At 37.1% G+C, this 18,895-nt stretch overlaps 1 protein-coding gene across 1 annotated transcript in view; it reads right to left on the reverse strand.

Annotated features, from left to right (window-relative positions):
• DIPK1A (divergent protein kinase domain 1A) overlaps nucleotides 1-18,895 on the reverse strand; it is a 116,123-nt gene that overhangs the window by 4,771 nt on the left and 92,457 nt on the right. Inside the window, exon 3 of the mRNA XM_039236431.1 lies at nucleotides 3,515-3,622. Coding sequence (XP_039092362.1) covers nucleotides 3,515-3,622 — 108 coding nt within the window. The remainder of the gene's footprint in view (nucleotides 1-3,514; nucleotides 3,623-18,895) is intronic.

Below are 18,895 nucleotides of genomic sequence, written 5' to 3' on the forward strand. Positions count from 1 at the left end.
AGGAACTGCTATATTGCTTTCTGTAATGGCTGTACCATCTCACATTCCCACCAATAGTGCACAAGTGCTCCAATTTCTCTCCATCTTTGCCAAAACTTGTTAATTTCCATTTTTGGGGGAGTAGCCATACTAATGGGTGTGAAGTGATATCTCATTGTGATTTTGATTTGCATTTCCCTAAGATCAAGCGGTGTTGAGCATTGTTTCATGTACTTACTGGCCATTTGTATATCTTCTTTTTGTTTTTGTTTTTGTTTTTGTTTTGAGAAGTGCCTATTCAAGTCCTTTGTACATTTTAAATATGGTTGTATTTGTTGTTGAGTTTTAGAAGTTCTCTATATATTCTGGATATTAACCCCTTATCAGATATATGATTTTCAAATATTTTCTCTCATTCTTTGAATTTGCTTTTTACTCAATTGATATTCTTTTGATGCACAAAAAAATTAAGTTTTCATGAAGTACAATTTGTCTCTTTTTGTTTTGTTGTCTGTGCCTTTCGTGTCAGAGCCAAGAAATCATTGCCAAATTCAATGTCATGAAGCTTTTGGTCTATATTTAAATTTTTTTTAATGTTTATTTATCCACTTTTGAGTAGGGGGGAGGATGGAGAGAGAGGAAGAGAGAATCCCAAGCAGGCTCTGTGCTGTCAGTGCAGAGCCCAACACAGGGCCAAACTCAAGAATTACGAGATCATGACGACGTGAAATCAAGGGTTGGACACTTAATAGACTGAGTTACCCAGGCACACCTGCCCTATATTTTTTCCTAAGAGTTTTATTGTTTCAGTTCTTACATTTTAGTCTTTAATCTGTTTTGACTTAATTTTTGCATATGGCATTAGGTAAGGGTCCAACTTCATTCTTTTGCATGTGGATATCCAGTTTTCCCAGCACCATTTGTTGAAAAGACTCCTTTCTCTATTGAATGGTCATAGCACTCCTCTCAAAAATCACTTGATCAAATATGTTGGGCTTATTTCTGGGCTCTCTACTCTACTGATTGCCTATCTTTATTCCAGTAAACACTGTATTGATTACTGTAGCTATGTAGTAAGGTTTTTTTTTTAATGTTTTTTAATTTTTTGAGAGTGAGTGAGTGAGTGAGTGAGTGGGAAGGGACAGAGAGAGGACTTGAAGCAGGCTCTGTGCAGACAGCAGAGAGCCTGACACAGGGCTTGAAACTCATGAACTCTGAGATCATGCCCTGAGCCAAAGCTGGACACTTAACCAACTGAGCCACCCAGGCACCTCTTTATATAGTAAGTTTTGAAATCAGGAAGTATGAGTCTTCCAGCTCTGTAGTTCCTTTTTCAAGATTGTTTTGCTATTTGGGGTTCTTTGAGATTCCTTTTTAATTTTTTGGGTTTTTCTATTTCTGCAAAAAATGTCATCAGGATTTTGACAGAGATTAACAATACTAAGTCTTTCAATTCATGAACATGGGATATGTTTCCATTTGTTTATGTCTTTAATTTTTTCAGCAATGCTTTGAAGTTTTCATTGTACAAGTCCTTTACCTCTTTGGTTAAGTTACTTCTTAGGTGCTTTATTCTTTTTTTTTTTTTTTTTTGGTGCTTTATTCTTTTTGATGCTATTGTAAATGGAATGGTTTTCTTAATTTCCTTTGCAGATTGTTCACTGTTCGTGTATAGAAGAAATACAATTAGTTTTTACGTGTTGACTTTGTTTCTTGCTACGTTGCTGAGTTCATTCATTAGCTTAGCAATTTTTTTCTATATAAAAGTTTTTTTTGCAAAAAAGTTTTTTTTTTTTAATTTTTTAACATTTATTTATTTTTGAGAGACAAAGAGACAGAGCATGAGCAGGGGAGGGCAGAGAGAGAGGGAGATACAGAATCTGAAGCAGGCTCCAGGCTCTGAGCCCAGAGCCTGACATGGGGCTCCAACTCACGAACTGCGAGATCATGACCTGAGCCGAAGTTGACTGCTTAACCAAATGAGCCACACAGGTGCCCCCTCCTCCAAAGTTATTTTTATATGAAAGGTCATGTCATCTGCATACAAAGATAATTTTACTTTTTCTATTCTAATTTGGATGCCTTTTAAAATTTCTCTTCCCATTCTAATTGATTTGGCTAGAACTTCTAGTACTATTTTGAATACAAGTTCTAACAGTGGGCATACTTGCCTTGTTCCTCAATTTAAAGGAAAAGCTTTCAGACTTTCACCATTGATATGAAATTAGTTGTGGGTTTTTCATAGACAGATTTTATTATATTGTAGTTGTCTTCTAATTCCTGCTTTGTTGAGTGTTTTTATCATGAAAGGGTACTGAATTTCGTCAAATACTTTTTTCCTGTATCAACTGAGATGATCCTGTGGTTTTTTCCCTTCATTCCGTTAATCTAGTGCATTAAATTGATTGAATTTAGATGTTGAACCACCCTTGCATTCCAGGAATAAATCCCATTTGGTCACAGTGTATGGTCTTTTTAACACATTCGTTTTGTTGGGTAGTATTTTGTTGCAGATTTTCCATTAATAATCACAAGGTCTGCAGATTTTCTGTAGTGTCTTAATCTGTCTTTGGTATCAGCGTAATGCTGGCCGCACAGAATGAGTTAAGGAGTATTTCCTCCTTTTCAATTTTTTGGAAAAGGCCGGGAAAGATTCAAATGTTTGGTAGAATTCACCAGTGAGGGCAACAGGGTCAGGGCTTTTCTTGTTGGGAGACTTTTGATTACTAATTCAATCTCCTTCCTAGTTATAGGTCTATTCAGATTTTCTATTTCTTGGTAGGTTTTTTATTCCTAGGAATTTGTCCATTTCATCTAGGTTATCTAACTTGTTGGTGTACAATTATTTATAGTACTCATTTAATCCTTTTTATTTCTATAGAGTCAGTAGTAATATCCCCACTTCATTCTTGATATTAGTAATCTGAGCCTTCTCTTAGGCCATCTGGCTAAAGGTTTGTCAGTTTTGTTGATATTTTCCAAGAAGTAACTTTTGGTTTCATTGATTTTTCTCTATTGTTTTTCTATTCTCCATTTCATTTATCTGTCCTGTAATCTGTATTATTTATTTTTTTCTGCTGGCTTTGGGCTTAGTTCGTTCTTTGTCAAGTAACTTAAGTTGTAAAGTTAAATTGTTGATTTGAGATATTTCTGATTTCTTAATGTAAGCATTTATAGCTAGAAGTACATTTTTTCAAGTCATACTACACAAAAAAGATAAAAGGCAAACTCCTCTGTTTCCATTTCCCTAATCCCATATCCCAGAATCAGTTGCTATTAATTAATATAAAATCCATAAGGGAAGTAATCTTATCTATCTCAATTACCACTGTATTCCTAACAACTAAACAGTGTCTGGAATATACTGGGAATAAAGGACTAATAAATATCTGTTAGATGAGTGACTCAAAGCATACAAAGTTAAAGTCTATAAAATTTCCTAAAGCTTTGGTTCAAGAATTCCTTATAATACTTTAGTTTAAGGTAAAAGTAGAGTACACTATCATTCTGGAATGTTTATTCATAATGTCCATACCTGATTGTTGGGCTTGGTGGATAAGCATTTCCCAAAGTAAAGAGTCTCTGTAACACAAAGGCTATTACATGCAGGCCCATCAATGACTCCAGTCTTGTACTTGTCACACTAAAAATCAGGAAACAAAAAGAGTAGTTAATAGAAAAATGTTTATAAGAAAAAACATAGTAAAGACACTGTAAAGAGATATCTATATTTTTTAAGATGAAATTCTATGATGAAAAGAACTCAGGCTCTGGATTTGGACAAATATGGATTTGAATCCAAGCTCTGTTCTTACTAGCTATATGATGATGAGAGATCTTGTTGGGACTATGTTGTGCAAAAAATTGGAAGCTATTTTTCTCACTTAACCGGCTCTGAGGTGGTATGGTACATGCTCTAAGATTAGAGGCACTCTTAAAAAATGGCTTTAACTTTCAAATAAAAAATTAAAATACCAAAATATCTTATGGGGCACCTGGGTGGCTCAGTCAGTTAAGCATCCAACTCTTGACTTTGGCTCAGGTCATAGTTTGTGAGTTTGAGCCCTGCATTGGGCTGTGTGTTGGCAGCATGGAGCCTGCTTGGCATTCTCTCTCTCTCTCTCTCTCTCTCTCTCTCTTCCTCTCTCCTTCTCTCTCTTTCTCTCTCTGTCCCCCTGCCCCTCCCCACTCCTCAAAATACATAAGTATTTAAAAATAAGATAAAATGCCAAAATATTTTACAATAAGAAAATAAAATCAGCTCATGATGTCATCTTGTCCTCCTTGAGATCACCCCCCCCCGAAAAAAATTAGGAAAATAAACACAAACTCCATATTTGATAAGATAAGGTACCAAGGTAACCCTCAGGCACAATTAATAAAGATGGCCTACCAAAGTCAGTGAAAATTACACCAGAGTCCAGAGTATGTTGAGATTAAGTACCTGCTATGATTTTACTTCTCATAGTTGGCATAAACCAAACAGATGGTACACCTGAGGGGCAGAACCATCACCCTGATTTACAATGAAGGTTTAAGGGAGCACAAGCCATGGGAACTTTTTTTTTTAATATTTTTTAATTTTTAATTTCTAGGAGAGAGAGAGAGAGAGAGAGACAGCATGAGCAGGGGAGGGTCAGAGAGAGAGGGAGATACAGACTCTGAAAAAGGCTCCAGGCTCTGAGCTGGCAGTCAGCAAAGAGCCCGACGCAGGGCTCGAACCCAAGAACCACGAGATCATGACCTAAGCAAAAGTCGGACGCTTAACCGACTAAGCCATTCAGGCGCCCCCGTGGGAACTTTCAAGGACTCTATTTGCCGTCATGAAATAGTAGGACAAGGCAGTGCTGAATGATAAATTCCTTAAAATGTTATCTATGTTGGAAGCAATCTATTAATGAAATGGGTTGAGGAAGACTATATTATGAGCATCTGCTGGGGAGATACCACTAGCTAAACCAATCTATGTGAATATTTTTGTCTCTATGTTTCTCCTTTTCTCTCTCTTTCACACACACACACACACACACACACACACACACACACATTGGGCCATAGCAGCCTCACAACTAACACAGTTCAGTGCTCCAGTTGCTTCTTGTAAATAACTGGTTGAAGAAGAACTCTTTTCATTTAGTAATTAGCAATAACCAAGGAAACCAAGATCTATACAGCAAATCTCTTACAAGAAAAGGAGGAAGAGAAAGAAAAAGAAATATTATAAAAATAAATTTTCTAGAAAAATGTTGCCATGAAACAGACCAAGCATAATGCTAAGAATTCAAAGGGCTTAATGAAAGTTAAAAAAAGAAAAAGACCTCAAAGCAGAAATGATGATGAGACAACAGAAGGAAATGTGAAATAAGTTAGCAGAACTTAGGAAGGAAGAAAAGGAAAAGATCCTAGAAATTAAAGCCATATTATAAATGGGAGTGGAAGAAGACGGCAGACAAGGATAACAACACAGACTTAAACGAGGGCTAGGTTAAGAAAAGTGAGAAAAAGGAAGTGGAAATTTAAAAAGAACTAAAAAGAATTTGAGGCAAGATTACAGACACAGGAAGATAAAGGATATCCAGCATGTCCACCTGAGGGAGAACGGAACAGGTGGAAAAGAAAAAATATTCAAAGTAGAATTCAAGGCAACTTAATATAAGAGAAAGCACACTTCACAGATTGAAAGTACACACAATGTCCCAAGAAAGCTGACACAGAATGACCCTTGTGACATATCCCACTGAATTTTACTAGACTTCAAAAATAAATAATCCTTTGAGCATTCAGGCAAAAAGATCAAGGCATCTTTAAAGGGAAATAAGTGAGATTGGCCTCAGATTTCTCCACAGCGACATCAATGTTAGATAATGGTTCAAGGCCAGCAAAGTCTGAGAAAGGAAGTGTGACTTGCCTGGATCCCAATTTTTCATTTGTGAAAGGGGATATGAATAATATAAGTAATACTTGACTTACGGAGTACCTGGCTGGCTCAGTCTGTAGAGCATGCAACTTTTGATCTCATGGTTGTGCTTTCAAGCCCCACAATGGGCATAGAGCTTACTTAAAAAAATAAAAATTTAAAAAAATTATAGCATTATTATGAGGTAAAATGATATAATAATAAATGCAGATTACTTGTGGTTTTAATAAGTGCTCAGTAGTAGGTACTATTATTTTACATAGCTAAACTTCAAGTAAAAGGCATCAAATGTTTTTGAACATAAGGGTTTAGAAAGTATAACTCCCATTAGTGTCTCTCTTTTTTTAAGGTTTATTTATTTATTTTCAGAGAGAGAGAAAGAAAGAGAGAGTAGAGGAGGGGCAGAGAGAGAGGGAGAGAGAAAATCCAAAGCAGGTTCCATGGGAGCCCAATGCAGGGCTTGAACCTATGAACCACAAGATCATGACCTGAGCCGAAATCAAGAGTTGGACACCTAACCAAATAGGCCACCCAGGTGCCCCTGCCATTTGTGTCTCTTAACTACTAGAGAATGAATTTTATGCAACCAAGAGATGAACAGAGAACCTGAAGATGGAAGCCATTTGAAATATAGGACTGGGATGAAAACAACACTGGGAATCTACTTCATAATAATATAATATCTGATAATTACTAGATGCTCGTTATGTGTGAGGCACTGTTTTAGTGCTATACTTTCATTCATTATCATGAAAGTGAGGTTGAATCTACTGTTACATCCATTGTAAAAACAAGGAAACAGAAATAAGTATCTGTTAAGCAACCTGCTCAAGGTCATACACCTAAAAATGATAAAGCTAAGATTCCAATCTAAGCAGTCTGGTTCCAGAGTTCATTCCCTTAATAACTATTATATGTTATTCAGAATGTTAATATTACAAAGTATACCAGTAAAAGTAATAAAATTAAGAAAAACCAAGAAGGGAAGATGTAGGAAGATAGAAAGTGGCAAAAGAATGTTGATTTCTTTACCTTTAATATTCAAGGTCAAAGATAACATTTACAACTTATAAATCAAATAACAGAGTCAGAAGTATATTCAAAAGTATACCAATGATCACTAGAAGAACTAATAACAATAATGTATTGATTAAAATTAGGTGGAGTAAAGGAGGTGAGATGAATGAAATTATGTCACTGCTTGTAAGAAGTAGATCTGGTCTAAAGTAATAGAGGATAGGGGCTCTTCAGTGGCTTAGTCAGTTAAGCGTCCAACTCTCGATTTTGGCTCAGGTCATGATCTCACAGTTTATGGGATCAAGCCCTGCACTGGGGTTGGCACTGACAGCATGGAGCCTGCTTGGGGTTCTCTCTCTCCCTCTCTCTGCCTCTCTGCTGTTCACATGCACCTATGTGTGTGCACTCTCTCTCTCTCTCAAATAAACTTAAAAAAAAAATAGAGGCTAAAGTATGTTTTTAAAAGTTATAACATAATGCTGAACTCTAGAAGACTTAAAAACAGAACACAAACCTTTCTAAATTATCAGAAAGAACATGCATGAAACAAAGAAATATACACCACCATCTAGAGAAAGATACAAACCAAATGAATCCCTAAAAACAGAAGTAGGTCATAAAATGTGATACAAAACTAAATCATATCTATAAATGTCAACAGGACAATCTCATCTACTGAAATAAAAATGTCTTAAGAAACCAGTGTCAAAAAAGTTGAAAATAAAAGATAATACAAGCATACAGGAAAATGCAAGGAAAACATAATTAAACCACAATCTTATACCAGACAAGGTAGAAGTTAGAGGTTAAGAAAGAATTCAATAAGGCCAATAAAAGGGGTCTCTTTTATAGTGATCAAACATACAATCCACAATGAAGATGTTACAGTCATTAGTTTATAGAAGGCAAATAAAGTATTAAAATTCATTATGCAAAATCTGTAAGAAATAGAAAAAGAAATAAACAGAAAGACATTAGGGGAGCCTAACTGACTTTTCTTAGTCCATGACAGGTTTATGAAAAAAGGATAAGGAAGAACTAGAAAGCCTGACTAACAAAGTAGATCTAATTGCTTTGAGAACAGACTTTTCAAATGCTCATGGAACATTTACAAAATTAGATCAAGGGGTGCCTGGGTGGCTTAGTTGGTTAAGGGCCCGACTCTTGGTTTCCACTCAGGTCATGATCTCATGGTTGGTGAGATTGAGCCCTGAGTTGGGGTCTGCTAACAGTGTGGAGCTTCCTTGGGATTCTTTCTCCCTCTGCTTCTCTATCTCTGTCTCTACCCTGCTCACGCTCTCTCTTTCTCAAAATAAATAATAAATAGTTAAAAAAACAAAATTAGATGAAAACCTTAATACATTCCACATAGTAGAAATGGCAGAAACAGTATTCTCCAATCACAGTATGATAAAACTTGAAGTTAATAAAACATCTATCCACACATAACTAAATGTTCCTTATTTTATTTTAAAAATTTTTTTATTTATTTTAAGAAAGAGAGAGGGGCGTGGGAAGGGGCAGAGAAATGGGAGAAACAGAATGAGCTGAAACCAAGAGTCAGATGCTAACCACCTGAGCTACCCATGTGCCCCTAAATGTTCTTTTAATTCTCTCTTGAGAATCAAAGAGAAAGTTCAAATTGATATTTTAAGTGTCTTGAAATTAACAATAATATTTTTTTTTAAATCAGAAACTAAAAATAAAATGAATGAGAAAATCAAAGAACCATTTGGAGGGGCGCCTAAGTGGCTCAGTTGGTTAAGTGCCAACTTTGGTTCAGGTCATGATCTCACGGTTCATGAGTTCGAGCCCTGCGTTGGGATCTGTGCTGACAGCTCAGAGCCTGGAGCCTGCTTCAGATTCTGTGTCTTCCTCTCTCTCTGCCCCTCCCCTACTCACACTCTGTCTCCCAAAAATAAATAAACATTTAAAAATTATTTAAAAAAAACAAAAGAACCATTTGGAGTAGAAGGCAAAGTGTTAATTACGCTAAGAAATAGCAAAGAACAAAACAAATGAATTAAAAATTCTAGAAATTAGAAAAAATTAATCCAAAGAAAGCAGAAAGAAGGAATTAACCACTATAAAATAACAATAAAAGGCTATGGTATATTCCTATAGTTGCAAGTATTCCTCTGACCTTCATTTCCCAATCTCTGGTTTAGATCTCTTGTTCTTTTCTGGTTTCTGCAATTATGTTTTGACAGTTCATTCTCAGAATTCTCCTTGTCTGTCTGGTTCCCTCAGTCTGATGACATGATGCTGCTCACAGATCAATCTTGTCCAGCTCTGATTCTTGGGATCATGCAACCTATTAGAGGGCCAACCCTGGGCTTGTCTTGTGTGGGATAGGGACTGAGGATAATTTCTCGAATCTTTCATTTTGGGGACTTAAAGTTTTCATTGATCCCAAGGAAATAGCCAAAGCACAGTTGAATCCGGTAAGTACTCAACTTTTGAAGAGGCCAGCAAAGGTTCCTCAGCCTTGCCCCCGGTACCCCCAACCAACACTTTCTACGGTTTGCTGAGAGGATAAGGACAAGCCCTGCCAGAGATGGAGCGCCCTGCCCATGTATAGAGTTAAGTGCCAACACCTGGGGGCTACTGCCCCTCGGCTGTCACTACCAGAGAAGCTCCTGGATAAGCCTCCATCATGCCTGCTTTCTCCTGCAGACCTGGCTGTAACCAAGAAGATGAAGTTTTCCTTTCACAGGAGGAGCAGAGCAATCTAGTTCCTAGACCCATGTTTGGGGAGGATCACATGGGAGATGCTCAATACTTCCTTCCCCGAGTCAACCTCTGGGGATTTTTAGGGAATGCAGAACCATCTGTCTGCTATCTCTTCTTGTAGCAGATGGCCAGCAATTTCACTGACATGTGTCTTCACTGAGGCAAAGGTGGTGGGAGTTCTGAGGACTTATTCAGGAGCTGCAGCAAAACCTCCTCTGGGTACAGGTTAGAGTTTTTAATTAATTTAAATCACATAGACCACATCCTCTGCACAAAGATATAAGAAATCAACAACAAAAATAATGTAAACATAAACAGACACGTTTGGAAACTAAAAAGCACATTTGTAACTATTTTATGGATTAAAGAAAGAAATCCCAGTGGAAATACAGAATATTTAGAATGAACAACAACAAAAGTATACATACTAAAACTTGTACGATGCAGCTAAAGCAGTTCTTAGAGGGAAATTTACAGCTTTAATGCAATGATGAAGAAAACAAGAAACTGAATATAAATAGGAAGCATTCAACTAAGGAGGCTTAAAAAGACCCCAACAATAACAGACTAAACCTCTAAAAGAAGTAGAAGGAAAAAAAGCAAAAGTTAATAAAAAATAAAAAATCAATAATAGCAAAAACTAGTTCTCTGAAACTTTAGCAAAGGAAATAAACCTTTAAGACTGATTATGAAAAAAGAGGAGGCACAAATAAAGATTATAAGGAAAGAAAAGGGTAAGGATAGTGAACAATATAAATAATACTATGGCAATACATTTGAAATGAACAGTTTTTCTAGAAAAATAGAAATAATGGAAAAGATGCAAGAAGAAACAGAATATCTGAATAAGATTGGTAAACATTAAAAAATTGAATCCATAATGAAAAATCTTTCCCTGCAAAAGTCTCAGCTCAAAGTATAGTCTAGGAGGACCTCAAGGTGCCATTTAGGATGTAGTACTATTTCTAAGTGGAAAATGGGTAACAACACAAATGTCCATCAAGAGGAGAATGGCTGAATAAAATGAGGTGTATTCATAAATGAAATACTATATAGTAATTAAAATGAAAGAACTTGGGATATATAGATCAACATGGAAAAATGTTGAAAACATAACGTCAAGTGAAAAAAGTTACAAAATGATATGTGCAGTTCAGTATCATTAATTAAAGTTTGGAAACATTCAGGGCACCTGAGTGGCTCAGTTGGTGGAGCATCCAACTCTTAATTTTGGCTCAGGTCATGATCCCAGGGTCGTGGAATCGAGCCCTGCATTGGGCTCTGCGCTGAGCATGAGCCTGCTTAAGATTCTCTGTCTCTGTCTCTCTGTCTCTCTCTGTCTGTCTCTCTCTCCCTCTGCCTTTCTCCCTCACTCATGCTTTCTCTCACTCTCTTAAAAGAGTTTAGAAACATGCAAAGCAATACTATCTATTGTTTATGTCCCCATACACATATAGTGAAAGTATGGAACATGACGGTAAGGACTCAAAGTAAATTCAAGATGGTGATTACCCATAGGGAGGAAGAAGGAAAATATTAGGAAGGATAAAGAGTTTCAATTGTACCTGTGATACTTTTTCCTTTTAAAAATGAAGCAAATATGGCAAAAGGTTTTTTAGGTAGATGGTAGCTCCATGGGTTTTTGCATATTGTTTCCTATATGCCAGCATTATTCTAACAGCTTTCCGTGTATAACTTCAATCTTCACAACCTCCCTATAAAATAGATGTTACCATCATTTATCTACATTTTATTGATAAAGAAAGAAGGTAACAGAGGATAAGGAATTTGCGGAGCAGGTTAGTGGTGGTGCTAGAATCTGAAGCTAGGTAGTCTGCCTCCAGAGTCTGTGCTTTTAATTAGCCATTGAGGTAAAAGAACCAGAATGACTTAATCTTGGAGAGGAACACATAGAGCAGATATAATAATGGCTGGGTCAGATGCCCATCCACGGCGTTCCTGCCAAAGGGCTATGGTCACATTCATTCCCTCTGCACAAGTAACTCAAAGTAGGGCGAGAACTTCCATCTTTGTTTCCTTATGACTTTGCACAATACCTGACACATAATCACATGTGTATAAAAAGCACTTGCTGAATGAATGAATAAATGAACTATGTTCTGGGTTTTTATGCAGAAATAGCACATTCTGTTATGAAGGGCTTCTGGAACAGAACTTAAAGGACTTAAAAGATCAAATGTCCTGATCTTTGGCTCCGGAATCTTAAAGAACACTCTATTCATAACCTGTTCCAGGTCAACACTTCAATGTGACCCTTTCCATAAAACCCATCTGACAATGAATAATCTTAAGACTGTATATTTCCTTCCTGATACTATATTCTTCCTCCCTTCTTTCTTTATATTTCCAGATCTGGCATCATTTATGCTCATGATAGTCTCCCTAATGGAAAGTAAGATGATTCAAAGGCAGAGACAAAGTCATATTAATCTTTGAACCTCCCCTTTCTCTCTAGCATACAGAACGGAGTTCACTATTTAAAAAAATTATTTTTAACATTTTTTTATTTTTGAGAGACAGAGAGAAACAGAGTGTGAGCAGGGGAGGGGCAGAGAGACAGGGAGATATAGAATCCGAAGCAGGCTCCAGCTCTGAGCTGTCAGCACAGAGCCCAATGCGGGGCTCGAACCCACAAACTGTGAGATCATGACCTGAGCCAAAGTTGACACTTAACCAACTGAGCTACTCAGGCGCCCCCAGAGTTTAGTATTTTAAATGTTCAGTAAATGTTTACTAAATAACCATGATAAGGGGCACCTGGGTAGCTCAATTAGTTAAGCGTCAGACTTTGCTCAGGTCATGATCTCATAGTTTGTGGGTTCAAGCTCTGCATTGGTCTCTGTGCTGACAGCTCAGAGCCTGGAACCTGCTTCAGATTCTGTTTCCATCTCTCTTCTGTCCCTCCTCGGCTTGTACTGTCTCTCTCTCAAATATAAATATATGTGTATATATAACCATGATAAAAAAAAAATAATGGTTTTGATATCAAAACTTCGCTGAAGATAAAATTAATACTTTTCTATAATCCATTCAACATTTTTAAAAAAGAGTAAGTTATCTTATTGGTAAACTGTTAAGCAGTGAAAACAAGTCTGACATTCAGCTACAAGAATTAGATTCTTGTTTTGAGCAAAGGCCTCAAGCCAACCCTTCATCAAAGAGGTAGTCACAGAGAACAGGCTCTTCAACTTGTGGCTTCTATCACAAACCAAAAGCAAATTTCCCACATGCTTGTATGAAAAGGATGGTTGGCCACATACTGTTTTGTTTGTTTTTCAGGCATGGCCATACACATAACCTATAATCACTGTCAGCAATCTGATCTCCTAACTAAAAAGACATAGATTATAAAGGAGGTCAACTTCACAACAGGATACTCAGCACAAAACATTAAAGGTTTTTTCAGTCCTAAGATTTTATTACTACGATGATTCTCTCACACACTCTGCCTTTGCTTGCACATACCTGGTAGTACCAGAAGATGGCACTCTTCAGCTAAATTTTATAAAACCCATTGGTGCTGAAGGAATAATTTCATGAAATGTGGAAACTGTACCTCAAGGGGTGATAATAAATAGATGTATAATTACTAGGTCTTAAATCATTTTCTAAGATCCATGTTCTAAAATGTATTTTAGACAATCTTACAATTTCTCCTTAGGACAAAACAGCAGAGTTGGGCTCTGGTTGTTAACAGTGCCTGGTTAAGAGAAAATTTCAGCGCGCTCTCCAATTCTCTACATCAGCTGTTCTTAACCTTCACCATTCTCTGTACTCTTGCTGTATCTCCAGCCTCTCTCCTTTTCCTTCTTCCTGAATTCTTTCTCTCAGCCACTAATTGTGCACATCACACACTTTTCCTCTCCCTACATGTACACACACATGCACACACACACACACAAGAACCCTCTCTGCTCTTTCTTTCCTTTCCGTTACAATGTCTGTTATGTACTTTAAAATTCATCAGCATACACAGTATGATATTTTTGTGCTTTTAGTCCAGGAAGGTACAGGGGTTCCACAACAATCCCAATCAGGTAATTAGGAAGCACATACTCCAAGGCAACACATGCTTCTATTGTCCACATGTTGAGTAAGATTGATCCATTTCTGGGATTTCGTTAATTAGCAAATTAGAGTCATATGGGTGAAATTTTTAGCTTGTTATATATTACAGTGGATGTTAGAAATGGACTATCGTCAGTGAAATTGAAGGCATTTAAAATATGTGGATTGGCTAAAATATGAAATATTCCTTATCTTTTCATAATGGGGGTAGAAGAACCAGTTGAAGCTATAACCTTTATCTTTGGGGAGGTACTTGGAGTTAACAGTTTTTACAAGAGATTCTCCAACTTTAGGGAGCTTCAGATTTCCTGAAGGTCATATTAAGACACAGAAAAATGGACCTCAGTGTCAGTTTCTGTCTGACTCATTTGGTTTTAGGTGAAGCTGAAAATCTGCATTTGCAGCAAGTTTTCAAGTAATACTAATGCTGCTGGTCAAAGAGACCACATTTTAAGAACCACCAGCTCAGAATTTCTAGTTGCCTGATGCTAATTATAAGGGTAACAGAAGCTTGTCTGGAGCATCATTGCTTCTGCCTTGAGTAAATCTTTCATGCAAATTGACATAACACTGAAAAGGGCAGAATTAAACTTTAATAAATTTACAGACTGATTATATGAAAGGTTTTGTGACTGCTTACCAATAAAAATGTGCTGAATAAATGCCTATATGTGTAGCAGAAATCATTTCATTATAATCTATTAATATGGTTGTGCAGGAATAGTTAATACTCACCTGCAGCCAACATTTTCAGTAGCTACCCTTATCTTTCAAAACAGAATCTAAGGAGTGTGCATAACCAAACTGAATAAGGCCAATTTAAAACAATTCCTCAACCAAAAGGTAGAAGCAAACTGAGGGCCCACTGATGGATGAATGGATAAATAAATCATTGTATATACGTACAACAGAATATTATTCAACCTTAAAAAGTAAGGAAACTCTGAAACATGCTACAGATGAATGAATACTAAGGATATTATACGAAGTAAAATAAGCCAGGCAGAAAAAGACAAGTACTGTGTGATTCCACTTTTATGAGGTGTCTAAAGTAGACACACTCCTGGAAATGGTGAGTATAATGGTGGTTGCCAGGGGTTGGGGAGGAGGGAAAATGGGAAGTTCTTGTTTAAAATATAGAGTTTTAGCTCTGCAAGATGGAAATGTTTACGGACACTGGTTGCACAACCATGACTATACTTGACACTTGACACTACTGAACTGGACACTTAAAGATGGTTACAGTGCACTGTGAAAATCAGTATGGAGGCTTTGTAAGAAATTAAAAATAGAACTACCATTATGATCCAGCAATCTGACTTCTGGGTATATATACAAAGGAAATGAAATCATCGTCTCAAAGAGATATCTGCTCATGTTCATTGCAGCACTATTCACAACAGCCAGAGTACAGAAACAACCTAAGTGGGGCCCCTGGCTGGCTCAGTCTGTAGAGCACATGACTCTTGATCTCAGCATCATAAGTTCAAGCACCACGTTGGGTGTAGATCTTACTTAAAAAAATGAAACCCCTAAGTGTCCAATGATGGATATTTAAAGAAAATGTGTGTGTGTGTGGTGTATGATATACACACAGGTATACACACATATATGTGTGTATATATATATATATATATACACACATACCACATTTTCTTTATTCATATACACAGACACACACACAAAATGAAATATTATTCAGCCTTTAAAAAATATGGAAATTCTGTCCATTGTGACAACATGGATGAATTTGGAGGGCATTATGCTAAGTGAAATAAAAAAGCCAGACAGAGAAAGACAAATACTGTATGGTATCCTTTGTATGTGGAATTTAAAAAAGAGTCAGAGTACCTGAGTGGCTTAGTCAGTTGAGCATCCAACTCTTGATTTCAGCTCAGGTCATGATCTTACAGTTTGTGATATCCAGCCCTGGGTCGGGCTCTGTGCTGACAGCAAGGGGTCTGCTTGGGATTCTCTCTCCCTCTATTTTTGCCCCTCCCCTACTCAGCCTCTCTCTCAAAATAAACATTTTTTTAAAAAGTCAAGATCATAGAAACAGAGTAGAAAAGTGGTTACCATGGGCTGGAGGGTGTGGGAAATAAGGAGAGGTTGGTAAAAGGGTACAAATGTTCAGTTAGAAGATGAATAAGGTCTGAGGATCTAATGTATAACATGGTGGCTGTAGTTGATAATGCTGTGTTGTATAAATGAAATTTGTTGAGAGTAGGACTTAAATGTTTTCATCCCCTCAGAAAAGGTAAATATGTGAAATAATGGAGGTGTTAATTGACTCGAGGGTATGCTTTCTGAAGGTATATATATCAAATCATTACACTGTACCCTTAAAAATCTTATAATTTTGTCAATTATACATCAATAAAGCTGAAAAAAGGTAATAATAAACTGGAAAAAAAAACCCAGAGACTAAGATGGTAAATGTTAGGGGCACCTGGGTGGCTCAGTTAAACGTCCGACTCTCAATTTCAGCTCAGGTCATGATCTCACAGTTTGTGAGATGGAGCCTGGAGTTGGGCTCTGCTTAGGGTTTTCTCTGTCCCTCTCTCTGCCCCTCCCCCCCTCAAAATAAATAAATACACATTTAAAAATATGGCAAATGTTATGTTCTGTATACTTCACCACAATTTTAAAAAATTTAAACCAAAACTGACTGATTTCCCAGCACCGTTTGTAGAAACAGTAGTCTGTACTTGTTGTCAACACTTATTTCCTCTTCTCCAAACCTAAGCTTTCTTTATTCCCCACCTCACTGAAGAGAGCCATCACCCATGCATCTGAAGGAAGAAACAGTGAGTTGCCCTAAACTTCTCCTTTTTCCTCATCCCCTGCACACTCAATTGATCATCAAGTGCTAGCAATCAAATTATTTCTTTAATATCTTTTGTGAAATGATTTTCCCCCTCCATTTCTACCACTACTGCCATGGTTTAAGTCCTGACTGCCTTGTACCTGGATTACTATAACAACCATAAAACTGGTCTCCCTTCCTGTGACATCTCCTATCCAATCCACCCTCTCTACCACAATTGGTGAAATTTTTCTGAAACATAAATCTGACCACTTACTTCCCTGCTTAAAAACTTCTGCTGACTTTGTACTGCCCTGAGGATGGAAGGCAAACTCCTTAACAGGACGTAAATGGTCTTTTATGATTTTGACTCTGCTGTTGTGACCTCTACAAATTGCTCCCCATAGTCTCTGCTCTAGTAGCCAGGTGGTTCCTGGAATGTAGCACTGTTTCCTATCTGAAGGTAGCCGTGCACATGCCTTCTCCTTCTTGAAAAGCTTGATTCTTCAAAATTCAGCTAAGATACAACCTCTTCCAGAGAGTCTTCTGGGATGTTCTCTGACTGCCCAGTACAATATCACATGGGACTTACTTATATTGAAAAAATATTAGTTGCTTATTGGCAATAGTTGGGATATACTTATATTCAAAAAAGAAACTCATTTTTAACTTAAATTCAAATGTAACTGGGTGTCCTGTTTTTATGTTTGTCTGCTTTGCTAAATTTAGCAACTCGACTCCCAGTCTCAATTATGTGCTTCTTGTTTATTTTTCCATATCCTCTAGTAGTCTGTAAGCATCTTAAGGGAGGGGACATGTCTTATCTCTGTATCTCCCAGTTCTATCAAGTATTGGTAAGCATGTAACTAAAATAACATGGTGTTTATTGCTGGTTTGTTTCTTCTAGAAGTTTTTTATTTTTAAGTAATCTCTACACCCAACATGGGTATTGAACTCACAACCCTGAGATCAAGAGTAGCTTGCTCTACCAACTGAGCCAGCCAGATGCCCTACTGGCTTGTTTCCTCTAAACTGGCTTTAACCCTTTCTCTTGATTGCTTCTTAGGAATCATGCTAATGGTAACAATACCACCTGTTTCAGGATTACAGTGACCATCACATGATATAAGACAGTGCAGAATAACACATGAAGGTCACCAGAAATGCTAATCTAACCAGTAACATTATCCTTAGAATAGGGCTTATGTTTGTTAAGATTTGAAATACACTTGTTTAGCAAATATTTTTCTGTAAATTTACCAGGAAGAGATTGGTAATCTAATTCAAGTTGGCATAAAAGAAAATTCTACTTTTCTTAAAAGGAAAAAAATTACACTTGTACTCTGAAAACAGTATGTTCCAAGTGGATTCATTCCATTTATTTTATTTTATTTTATTTTATTTTATTTTATTTTATTTTATTTTTTAAATATTTTTATTTATTTCTAGGAGACAGAGAGAGACAGCGTGAGCAGGGGAGGGTCAGAGAGAGAGGGAGACACAGACTCTGAAATAGGCTCCAGGCTCCTAGCTGGCAGCCAGCACAGAGCCAGACGCGGGGCTCAAACCCACGAACCGCGAGATCATGACCTAAGCGAAAGCCGGACGCTTAACCGACTAAGCCACCCAGGCGCCCCACACTCCATATATTTTAAAAACAGAGGATGAACCCCTAGAGTCATATAATAATTGATCCTAAGCAAATGCAAAGCTAAACGAAATCGGTATGTATTACTATCTAATTAAAAACATGGTTCTAAATATCCTTTCATATATGTTAAGGTAGTTTTAAGCAACAAATCATTATCTCAGGATATTAGGTCTTTAAAGAGACTATAATAAAATTTAGGGGCTCTTTCATCTTTTATTGCTTCCACTTTAAAGCATGTATTCATGTAATACTCACAAAAGTTCACCAGAATGTCAGTGAGTGATTCCTCATTATCCAGATAGAACCTCAAAATAAACACTCTCAACCATTGAGGAATACGCCAGAAATACCAATATTAAACAGTGTTGTCCTGAAAATTGTATAGAAGGAAAATTTCTCTCCCTCTCCCTACTCTTTTCTTTCTTTTTTATTAAAAAAAATTTTTTTTAATGTTTTATTTATTTCTAGGAGAGAGAGAGAGAGACAGCGTGAGCAGGGGAGGGTCAGAGAGAGAGGGAAACAGGCTCCAGGCTCTGAGCTGGCAGTCAGCATAGAGCCCGACGCGGGGCTCGAACCCACGAACCGCGAGATCATGACCTAAGCGAAAGCTGGACGCTTAACCGACTAAGCGACCCAGGCGCCCCAGTCTTTTTTTTCTTTTTTAAAGAACCCAGAAACTACAAAAACAGTGCAAAATTCCTTT

Source organism: Hyaena hyaena, unplaced genomic scaffold, assembly GCF_003009895.1.
Source record: "Hyaena hyaena isolate Hyena2069 unplaced genomic scaffold, ASM300989v1 scaffold_111, whole genome shotgun sequence".
Taxonomy (NCBI): Eukaryota; Metazoa; Chordata; class Mammalia; order Carnivora; family Hyaenidae; genus Hyaena; species Hyaena hyaena.